We start from the raw sequence: 10,169 nt of genomic DNA, 5'->3' as shown, positions 1-10,169 counted from the left end.
TCATAGTCCACACCAGACCGCTGGATGAAACCCCGGAGAATCCAGCGAGCCTTGTAGCGCTCCAGTGTGCCGTCAGCCCGACGCTTGTGCGTCCAGATCCACTTGCCGGTGACTGCATTGCAACCAGACGGACGTGGCACGAGGTCCCATGTCTGGTTGGCAAGAAGAGTTGCGTACTCCTCTTCCATCGCGCGACGCCAGTGAGGATCCGCCAAGGCATCGCGGACAGAGGAGGGTACCGGAGAGACCCGCGGCTCCCCCTTGGTGGCGGAGAGAGTCGCGGCCTGAGACGCCATCCGCCGAGTCACCATGGGATGGATATGTCGAGGATCCCGATGGACGACTGGCGGGTGGTATACCGCCGGCTCGACTCGAGAGCAAACCGGCGGCGGCGGCGGCGGCGGCTCCGGTGTAGGCGTCGCAGGAGCCTCCGGAGCCGGAGGCGGCGCCGGTACACCTACACCGGCTGAGCGTAACGCACAGGTGCAGGCGGAGGCACCGGGGCCGCGCGTGGCACAGCAGGAGACCCCGGGGCCGCGCACGGCACGACAGGAGGTCCTGGGGCCACGCGTGGCGCGATAGCTGGTACCGGGGCCGCGCGTGGCACGACAGCGGTCACCGGGGCCGCACGTGGCGCAGCAGGGATCACCGGAAGCGGTGCCGGTGTGCTGGGAAAACCTGCAGGGAAAGGGCAGACAAGTAAAGGTGGCTGAACCACCGGGTCAGTCGGAAACAGGGACTCCAGCTCGGGGTCAGGAGAAGGTGTGGAGGAGGTGGAGTAGGGGAAATCCGACTCGTCAAACACGACGTGTCGGGAGATCAGGACGCAACGAGAGGTGAGGTCAAAGCATCGGTACCCCTTGTGGTCAGGGGAGTAACCAAGGAATACACAACGAGTCAAGCGGGGCGCCAGCTTGTGAGGAGCAGTGGCGGAGATGTTAGGGTAACATGCACACCCGAAGACCCGAATGTGGTCGTAGCGAGGAGGGGTACCGAAGAGAGTGTGGTGTGGAGTGGGAGCAGGAGAAGCTATGGAAGGAAGGCGGTTGAGCAAGTAGGTGGCGGTGTGGAGACTCTCAACCCAGAAGCGGAGAGGCAGAGAGGCTTGGATCAGAAGGGTACGCATGACATCGTTCGTCGTGCGAATCATCCGCTCAGCCTTGTCGTTCTGAGGAGAGGTATACGGATAAGACATGTGTAGCTGAACACCCCGAGAGAGGAAGAAAGAGCGGGAGGTGGAGTTGTCGAACTCACGCCCATTGTCACACTGGACGGCCCTAATGGTGAGGCCGAACTGAGTGGACACCCAAGCGAAGAAGTGGAGGAGGGTTGGAAAGGTCTTAGAATTGGCGCGCAAAGAAAAAGTCCAAGAGTAATGAGAAAAATCATCAACCACCACCAGATAGTATTTATATCCAGAAATGCTAGGTATAGGGGAAGTCCACAAGTCACAATGAATAAGATCAAAAGCATGTGTCGCATGCGATGATGAAGAAGAAAAAGGAAGTCTAACATGACGACCAAGCTGGCACACATGACAAAGATGCTCAGCCGGAGCCCTAGTACAAGAAACATCAGTACTACGACTAAGTCGAGCCAAAACGTCGCGGCCGTGGTGACCAAGCCGGCGGTGCCAGGTGGTGGAAGACGGCGTCGTGGCAAAAGCAGCAGATGAAGAGGAAGTCGAAGGCGAGGTAGCGAAAGCAGGAAGGCAAAGGGTGTAAAGGGGCCCCGAGCTGTCACATCGGAGGAGCGGATGCCGGGAAGCCGAATCCTTCATAGTAAGACCAGAGGAGTCAAATTCGATGGAACAAAAAATGCCAGAAGTAAACTGACGAATGGAAAAAAGATTATGAATCATCTGAGGAGCAACAAGAACATTAGAAATGCGGAAAGAACCAGCAGCAGAACCCACGGCGGTGGCGGGAAGACAGGACCCGTCACCCACCATGATGGAAGAAGGACAATAGGGGTGTGGGAGTCGGATAGAAGAGATGATACCGGCATCTGGGGTGGTGTGGAAGGAGGCACCCGAGTTGGCGATCCACTCAGTGCTGAGCGGTGGAGTCAGCCCCATGGTGCTGAAGGACAGCGCCAGCGCGGCCTGGTCCCACCCCCTAGGCCAGGTGGGTGGCTGGCTGGGCTGAGCCGGTGGAGTCCAGGACAGCGCGAATAGGGGAGCAGCACCGGTGAACATGGCCGCCGGCTGCTGTGGACGAGAAACCCCTCCCTGACCCTAGAACGGCCACATCGAGATGCGCCCTGACAATGGGTTGCTAAAGGATGGTCAAGGCGTACCTCCAGGGGCAGGGGCAGGAGCGGGAGCGGGGCCCCTAGCAGAGCCACCACCAGTACTAGGAGCACTAGAAGCAGGGCCACCAGTACCGCCACCACCACATCCCTCCCGCCGATGACATCCAGCACGGCCCCACCGACCCCCGGTCTGGCCGGTGGGAGGTGCACCAAGGAGGGAGGTGGCTGGCGAGGCGGAGGAAGCTGGTGGAGTAGCCACAAGCGCGGAGGAAGACGAGCCGGTCGTGGGACCCCTGGTGATCTCCTCGTGAACGAGGTCATCCTGGACCTGCAGGAAGGAGGGGAAGGGCTTCTGGCGCTTGATCCATGTCCGTAGGTAGTCGTAGGTGGGGTTGAGACCCTGCAGGACATTGAGCACCAAGATTCGATCGGGCACCGGGCACCCGAGGTCGTGAAGAGCATCGGCCATGCCCTTCATCCTCCTGCAGAACTCCCCAATGGAGAGGTCCCCTGCTCGAAGGTGCGGAAGGTGGCGTCGAGCTGGAGAGCGCGGGACTCGGCGTTGCCGAGGAACTACCCCGCGAGCGCCAGCCAGGCCTCTCGCACGGTGCCGCCGTGAGCAGTGGCGGAGCCTGGGGGTGCTGGGGGTGCTCCAGCCTCCCTAGTGCCCAAAACGCTATGGAGCCCACCCCACAGCCCCCCCCTAAAATTTTGGAGGCCATTGATGAAGGAATGGGAGGATCAAGGAAGAAGAAGGGTCACCAGCCCCCCTGCCTTCCATTCCTGGCTTTGCCCCTGGCCGTGAGTCCTGACGATGTCCTGCAGATCTAGGGAGATGGTCCCAAAGATCCAGGACAGGGCGACGCTATCAAGGCGCAGCCACACCACGTCCCGCGCCTTGACCGGCGTGTCGAGGAGGACGTGGTCGTCGAGGGCGTAGCAGCGGAGGGAGAGGAGGACCTGGTCCCGCTAGTGCCCGTAGGAGGAGGACGTGGGGTCGAGGAGGACGGTGACCAGGGCCCTGATGTTCTGGACGCCGGCGGCCTGGAGGTGGAGGTGGGCGACCATGGGGTCGGTCGTGTCGTGCCGGGGTCCAGATCCAGAGGCGGGGCCTGGTGGGAAGAGGAGGCACCGTGCTCGGGGACGACTGGCTGCTGGCCGGAGGAGACACGGAAGTAGTGCTCCGTCTCGGCGACCCGGAGAGCGAGAGCATCGGCCGTGGCGCGCTCGCGCTCCCAAGCGAGGGCAGCCACGCGGACCTGCTCCTGAGCCGCTGAAGCCTCAGACTTGGCGGTAAGGACGGCCGAGGCGAGAGCAGCGTCGCCCTGCTGCCCACGGAATGCGGAGGCGGCAAGCGGCGCATCCGCGGGGGGCATCCCGAGGCTAGGCCACGCGGGCGTGAGCACGACCGGTGCGGGGAAGCCCTCAAGAAGGGCGGCGTCGGGGGCGGGCTGCTTGCCCGCAGTGACCGCGGTGCAGTGGGCCGTAGTGGCGGCGGCCGGGTCAGGCTGGGGCGGGGTGCTGGGGGCAGCAGCGGTGGTGCCAGAGGCCCCCGCGCCCCCCGCGCCCCCTGCGGTCACGGCTACCGCGCCCGCGCCGGGTTCCTGCGCTTGCATGGGAGGCAGGGGGCCCTGCGGAGGCAGCACGGGAGGCAGGGGTCCCTGCGGAGGCAGCTTTAGGGGCCTGCCCCCGCGGCGCCAGCGCCAGCGCCCACGGCTCCCACGGCGGCGGCGCCTGCAAGGGCTGGCGCAAGGACGGCGGCGAATCCAGTCGCGCCGACTGCGGATCGAGGCAGGGCGGCGGCGGATCCAGGCGGGGTGGCTGTGGATCCGGCCGGCCATGGCCATGCGGGCGGCGCGCCGGGCGTAGGGGAGGAGGAGAAAGAAGAGAGGGGAGGGAAGGAGGAGAGGGGAGGTTGGCCGGCCGGCCATGACGCCGGCGGCGGCGCCGGCAGCAGGAAGGGCCGGCGACGGCGGCTAGAGGGAGGGAGAGGGAGAAGAAGGCTAGATACCATGCTAGAGAGAATTGATTCCATCTATTCCTCCAAACCCTAGAAGGATGGGCTATGTAGTTAGTCTATACATGGGCCTAGATGGGCCGGAATCTATACACACCAACAAGGTGGAACGATTCTTGGGTGGATTCCTAAGGAGACGAACGGGCCCTCAATTGGCTCACATCTTCAGCAAAAAATAGCTGCTCTCCCATTTGTGGTGCATTATGGTAGAATTTGGTTATCTCCTATGTTTGATCCATGGTCAATTGTCCTATCTACCAAACAAAAGATTTTGTTGGAGTAGGGCAACACTATTTATCCTGTTACAGGGAAGCATTTGAATGGTGCACAATAAAAATCATAGCTTGTATTCAGCATTCAGATTGTTATTGGTGCACATCAACAGGAAAGCAATTAGGAATGCCTCTATTGCTCTATGTTGTTACAGTTCGAGACATTCTGTATGATGAAGATCAATGCTTATAAAATGAATTTGTTTTACCCGTAGCAACGCACGAGCATACACCTAGTGAAATGATATAGCCAGACTGAATGAAGTGTCATACTATATTTATGCTGAGTTGGTGGGGAGAAGGGGGACAGGGGGAGAGACAAGAGAAGCGAAATGCAACTTTACACCCTGCTCTTAGAGCTGACTATTAGATTGGCTTAGGATGGTATGACAATGAGAAACAATCAACAGCTAGGTAAATTATTAGCCTTGTTCTTAGGTAAACCTCTTCGTCGTGCAAACAAAATGCATCATTTTATCTTGGCAAAGATGTGAAGCTTATCGATTCAATGAATTTCCTACAAAGTACAACTCAGGCACTCACAACGCACACATACTCACTCTCTATGAACACACGTACGTAAAACATACCCCTATGAGCATCTTCAAAGATTGAGCCGGCTAATCCTCGAGATTGACGAAGTCACCATAGGCGTCTCGCTGTCGACGGGAACCTCACCTACTACTGAAAGCACAACACCGTTAAATCCTGAAAAATTCGCTCCTATTGAGAGTCGAACCCAGGATCTTAAATGCTACTGAGGCTCGTGTAACCACCAGACTACAGGCCCTTTCACAACTGCCACGTAGTTCTCACCGTATTCTCTTTGAATATTCAAAGAGATCGGAACTTTCGAAAAATGTTATAATTTTAATGCTTATGTTATATACTCCCTCCTGCACATATGGAATCTATACTATAAGGATCCAAAGAAATTAAAACACTTTTTACCAAGGTTAAGAGATATATACCCCTCACGTTGACCCCACCTGACAGCTCTCATAACTTGAGGACCCATGGTGAACCTATAAAAATTGAAAGATGCAAAATGAATCTGTCAAAAACCAATATCTTTTGTTACTCCCGTTCCCCTTACCCGCCTAGCGTACCCACATTTTGAATCGTATCACCCAAATCAGCAGTTCCCTTGATTGATGCAGTTTCCTTGATTGATGCAGTTTCCTTCTACACACGTATCACCCAAATCAGCAGTTCCCTTGATTGATGCAGTTTCCTTCTACACACGTTCGTCCTGCGATAGGCATCGTATCACCCAAATCAGCAGTTCCCTTGATTGATGCAGTTTCCTTCTACACACATATCACCCAAATCAGCAGTTCCCTTGATTGATGCAGTTTCCTTCTACACACGTTCTTGCTACGATAGGCATCTCCACACGCCATACGTCTGGCCCTGCAACAGGAGGTCGCCACCGTCCTCCTGGTACCCCTGCGACACGAGGTGGCCGCCGATATGGACGGTTCTTTTTTAAAAATATATCATTGCCTCATGTAAACGTTCTTATTTTGGATTTTTTAAAATATGTGCGTGCCGCACATGGGCATCTGCTAGTGCTTATTAATATTCCAATTTATCAAAACAGTATTTTAATGACCAGTATATTGTTATCCAGAGCGACCCTTATTAAAAACCGGAGGAAGTATTTCTTAAAAAATGTCGACTCCATTTGGAGAATCATTTGATAGGAGAGTTTGAATTTAATTGAAGAACAAAAGGAAATTGTCAAATTGAAACCCGAGTGGGGACAGGTCTATGGATTATTTCATGGGCACACAGCCAATCACACATATCCATATTTTCATTTCCTATGACACTCTGGCCCCACTCTGAATCCGTCCTTGTACATGTAAACATACCATCTGCTGTTGTTTCCCACCCGTGAGGCTGCGGCTGGGCCCTCCCAGCCGACGCGTCTACATCTCACTGGCCCGTTGACCATGGCCCCGCGATTCCTTCGACCTATATAACTCCCCCCAACTCTTCAAGCCGGCGTGCGCCCCCGTCCACCCCTCCTCCCCAGCGCCGCTCTCGCATCGAGACGACCCGCGTCCACCGCGCCCGTGCGCCGCACCCCCGCACCCACGGAAGGTTAGGGTTAGAGCTCTCCTCCCCCCGATTATTCTTTTTAATGCTCATGTTCCTCCCGTTTGATCCCGCTGTACTGCTGCGTGAGGGATGCGAGCAGCGACGGGCCGTTCCCCCTGTTTTTTCGTTTGAATTTTCCGGGCGCGGTTAGGAGACGCGCGCGCCCAGATCTGCTTGTCGCTGGTGCTGCTGGGCGTTCTCGCTCGGCTTCGGTCCGCGGGATCTGAGACCCCGAGCGCGTGGGGCGCGTAGATCCGCTCGATTTGGCTGGCATTGTCGTGCGAGAAGTGAGGAATTTTTTTTGTGTAGCCTTTTTTTTTCCCTTGTGTTTTGCGGCGTTCGGTTGTGTTTGGGGGAGATTGGGGATAATTTATGGACTAGTAAAATGCAGGCGAGCTCGTCGATCCGGTCGGATTTGGCAGCGCATGTACCCGGGATCTGGTGCGCGCTTACGCCTGTACTGTGATTGCTGGATCTAAGCCTAGCTCGTCCTGTTGCTGCACGATGATTGGGGACCTTGTTAATCTGCTACGGGAGGACGGAGTAGTAAGCTTTTGCGGGTAGTGGACTTGTTTGGATTAGCCTCTTGCAGAGGTATAACTGCCTGTTTCAGTGATTAGTTATGCTGTAATGTATGTAGTATCAGATTATAATATTTAATGTCGCCTTGGATCATATGGATGGAGGTTAAAGCTCTGGAGGAATGATGTTACCCCACATTCTGTGGTTTTATTTTGTTTTGTGAAATTTAGGCCTCACCAAATTGCTGTGTTATAATTTTCACTATTCTTTTTGTGGGAAATCTACAGTGTTCTGGCTGTTTGCTCACAAACTCTGTAGGCGTCGTGTGTAGGTTTTCTGCTGTTAGCTATTGTGAATGAACTGGAAGTCTTGGCTGATCTCAGTTAGCTACTCATTTGCCCTTCTGCGTGTTGTCATTTTGTTCAGATGATAGTTTCAGCTGGCTTTTGAAATTGCCTCATCAGTGTTTTCTTTTAATTATTGCAGTAACTTAATTTCTTGACCAACATGTCTCGGGAGGAGAATGTTTACATGGCCAAGCTCGCTGAGCAGGCAGAACGGTACGAGGAGATGGTTGAGTACATGGAGAAGGTGGCTAAGACTGTGGATGTAGAAGAGCTCACCGTTGAGGAGCGTAACCTTCTCTCTGTTGCCTACAAGAATGTCATTGGGGCTCGCCGTGCCTCATGGCGCATTGTCTCCTCCATTGAGCAGAAGGAGGAGTCCCGTAAGAATGAGGAACATGTTGCTCAGATCAAGGAATACCGTGGCAAGATTGAGGCCGAATTGAGCAATATCTGTGATGGTATCCTGAAGCTGCTTGACTTGCACCTTGTGCCTTCCTCCACTGCTGCAGAGTCAAAGGTGTTTTACCTCAAGATGAAGGGTGATTATCACAGGTTAGGAAGTGGAATGCTGCGTTGTTTTGTGTAGTTGAATCCATATAGTTTGTAACAACTACTCTAACTGTGCACTTTCTAATTTTTGTAAAAGGTACCTGGCTGAGTTTAAGACTGGCGTTGAGAGGAAGGAATCTGCGGACAGCACAATGGTGGCTTATAAGGCAGCTCAGGTTGGTCCATGTTGTCACTTCCATAACCTCCTCCTTGTATCTGATTGTTATTTTTTTATGGTAGTAGATATATTCTTCCCTCATTTCTGAGTGACCATTGCTTCTCTCGCTGACTACTGGCCTGACATCTTCTCATTGTGTCTTTGTTCTGCAACTGTATAGGATATTGCACTGGCTGAATTGGCACCTACTCATCCAATCAGGCTTGGACTTGCACTTAACTTCTCAGTGTTCTATTATGAGATTCTGAACTCTCCAGACAGAGCTTGCAACCTTGCAAAGCAGGTAGGTATCACATGTATCTTTCTATTTGCTGCAGAGAAGGTTTCTGAGTTATCTTGTGTCATTTGTTTGAATCTGGTCTGGAAAAAAACATGCATAGTTGCACATTTTGTCTTCCGAAGCTCAGATATGTTTCATTTTACATTCTCATTCAAGACACTGTTAGACCCTTCAGTCGCTTGCTCGTCAGAACAGCTGGATGAGTATTCTGCTGGTCATATGTCATGATGACTAATGTAGGGGCTTTACGCTTTAGTTTCAGTTCAATTGCGATTTCTTTCAGTTTCAGTTTAGAGTATCTTGTCTCTTGTGACATTTACATATGTTGGGTACAATGCCTGATTCACCATACTTTGGTATGATGTGCATTTGCCCCTTGTTTGGTACCCGTACTAATCAAGGAAGCAGTAAAAACCTTTCTACCAGTAGTAGTAATTCTTCATCGTGCATTTCTTATTTTTATTGTTACTTTGATATGATGACCTATTGAGATAGAAGAGTTGCATGATATTTGACTGGTTGAGAAGACTGATATATTCTTGATGGAATTAGGAGAGAGCTGTAACTATTTTCTAGGTGTTAGAAATGCATGATGTGTGCAACGTGAGTGCTTGGTGCACATGTGAATTTATCCCTGATCTACTGTTCTTTGCAGGCTTTTGATGAGGCTATCTCAGAGTTGGACACCCTTGGAGAGGAGTCATACAAAGATAGCACCTTGATCATGCAGCTCCTGAGAGACAACTTGACCCTCTGGACCTCCGACCTCACGGTATCTCGTCGCCGCCAAACTTACCCTGTCTGAACGAATGATTGATACCCTATATATCTGGAGGTATATAATATGAAATTCTTGGTGGCAGGAGGATGGTGCTGAGGAGGGCAAAGAAGCCTCGAAGGGTGATGCAGGCGAGGGTCAGTAGCCTGGTAAACATTGATGGATGGTTCGGCATGTTTTTCAAGCCCATTGTGTTGGACGCCCCATGCTCCTCCATGGATTCCCCGATTCCGAGCGTCGAGCCTTGTTCCCCTCACCCCTGCTCCATTTCATGTACTAGGCTGGTAGTGGTCGGATTAGTCCCATTGCATTAGTTGTCACTGGGTCCATTTGGACTGATGGTATTGAAGTCGTCTTCTCTGGCTTTTCTGTTGCAATTAGTTGCCATTTTGTTCTGTTTTGCGTTCCTTCGGTCTGGAGCCGGGACAGGAGCTCGGGCCGGGCGGCAGCTGTGGCGTCCACTCCTAGATCGAGGGCGCAAGCACCGGTGGATGGCGGGTTTCTTGTTTGTGCCACAAAACCAAGTTGGCGGACGGCAGTTGAAGACGCCAAGTCGTGAAGGCACGGGCGTCGGTCTCGGGACTAGCGGATGAACGGGCATCGACGGCGTCTAGTGCCTCGCTGCGGGCGAGGAGGTGACGGGCGTCGGGCGGCATCTAGGCCCGTCAGAAGGCCGAGGCGGGTACGGCGTCCAGGGCCACGGCGTGGAGGCTGGAATCTTCCCGCGCGTGGAGTTTTGGCGGTTTTCTCAAAACCGGCCACCTACCCGGGTTTCGCGGACCTTCCAAAAACCGCGGACTGGATCCTCATTCCCACGGCGGCATCGCGAAGAAGACTTCGACTCGAAGAAAGAACCTTGGCTGTCGG

General features: G+C 53.8%; 2 protein-coding genes across 3 annotated transcripts; one reads left to right on the top strand and one right to left on the bottom strand.

Moving 5' to 3' along the window:
- Positions 1-1,850: 1,850 nt before the first annotated feature.
- Positions 1,851-3,869, bottom strand: LOC120678293 (translation initiation factor IF-2-like). Its single transcript, XM_039959422.1, has 5 exons — positions 3,513-3,869; positions 2,437-2,653; positions 2,299-2,333; positions 2,002-2,236; positions 1,851-1,861 (listed from the first exon to the last, which is right to left on the bottom strand). Exons 1-5 carry the CDS (start codon positions 3,867-3,869, stop codon positions 1,851-1,853), a joined length of 855 nt encoding a protein of 284 aa, XP_039815356.1.
- Positions 3,870-6,507: 2,638 nt separating this feature from the next.
- LOC120679044 (14-3-3-like protein GF14-C) lies at positions 6,508-9,697 on the top strand. 2 transcript variants are annotated; one of them, XM_039960529.1, is made up of 6 exons: positions 6,508-6,651; positions 7,657-8,069; positions 8,164-8,242; positions 8,405-8,527; positions 9,180-9,296; positions 9,388-9,697. In XM_039960529.1, exons 2-6 carry the CDS (start codon positions 7,678-7,680, stop codon positions 9,445-9,447), a joined length of 771 nt encoding a protein of 256 aa, XP_039816463.1. In that variant the 5' UTR covers positions 6,508-6,651; positions 7,657-7,677; the 3' UTR covers positions 9,448-9,697. The 2 variants fall into 2 exon arrangements, with proteins under 2 accessions (XP_039816463.1, XP_039816464.1); XM_039960530.1 differs by having other exon boundaries at positions 6,551-6,657.
- The last annotated feature ends 472 nt before the right edge of the window (positions 9,698-10,169 follow it).

This window comes from Panicum virgatum, chromosome 6N (genome assembly GCF_016808335.1).
Source record: "Panicum virgatum strain AP13 chromosome 6N, P.virgatum_v5, whole genome shotgun sequence".
NCBI lineage: Eukaryota > Viridiplantae > Streptophyta > Magnoliopsida > Poales > Poaceae > Panicum > Panicum virgatum.
The sequence above is the reverse complement of the archived record's forward strand: the minus strand, read 5'-3'. Positions and strand labels throughout refer to the sequence as shown.

Coding starts and splice junctions, on each gene's coding strand:
- LOC120678293 (XM_039959422.1), bottom strand. CDS start 3,869: ATGCAAGCGCAGGAACCCGGCGCGGGCGCGGTAGCCGTGACCGCAGGG. Junction 2,334..2,436: donor TCCCACCGGCCAGACCGGGG/GTCGGTGGGGCC, acceptor TGGCTCTGCTAG/GGGCCCCGCTCCCGCTCCTG. Junction 2,237..2,298: donor TCCTGCCCCTGCCCCTGGAG/GTACGCCTTGAC, acceptor TGGCCGTTCTAG/GGTCAGGGAGGGGTTTCTCG.
- LOC120679044 (XM_039960529.1), top strand. CDS start 7,678: ATGTCTCGGGAGGAGAATGTTTACATGGCCAAGCTCGCTGAGCAGGCA. Junction 8,243..8,404: donor TGGCTTATAAGGCAGCTCAG/GTTGGTCCATGT, acceptor GCAACTGTATAG/GATATTGCACTGGCTGAATT. Junction 9,297..9,387: donor TCTGGACCTCCGACCTCACG/GTATCTCGTCGC, acceptor TCTTGGTGGCAG/GAGGATGGTGCTGAGGAGGG.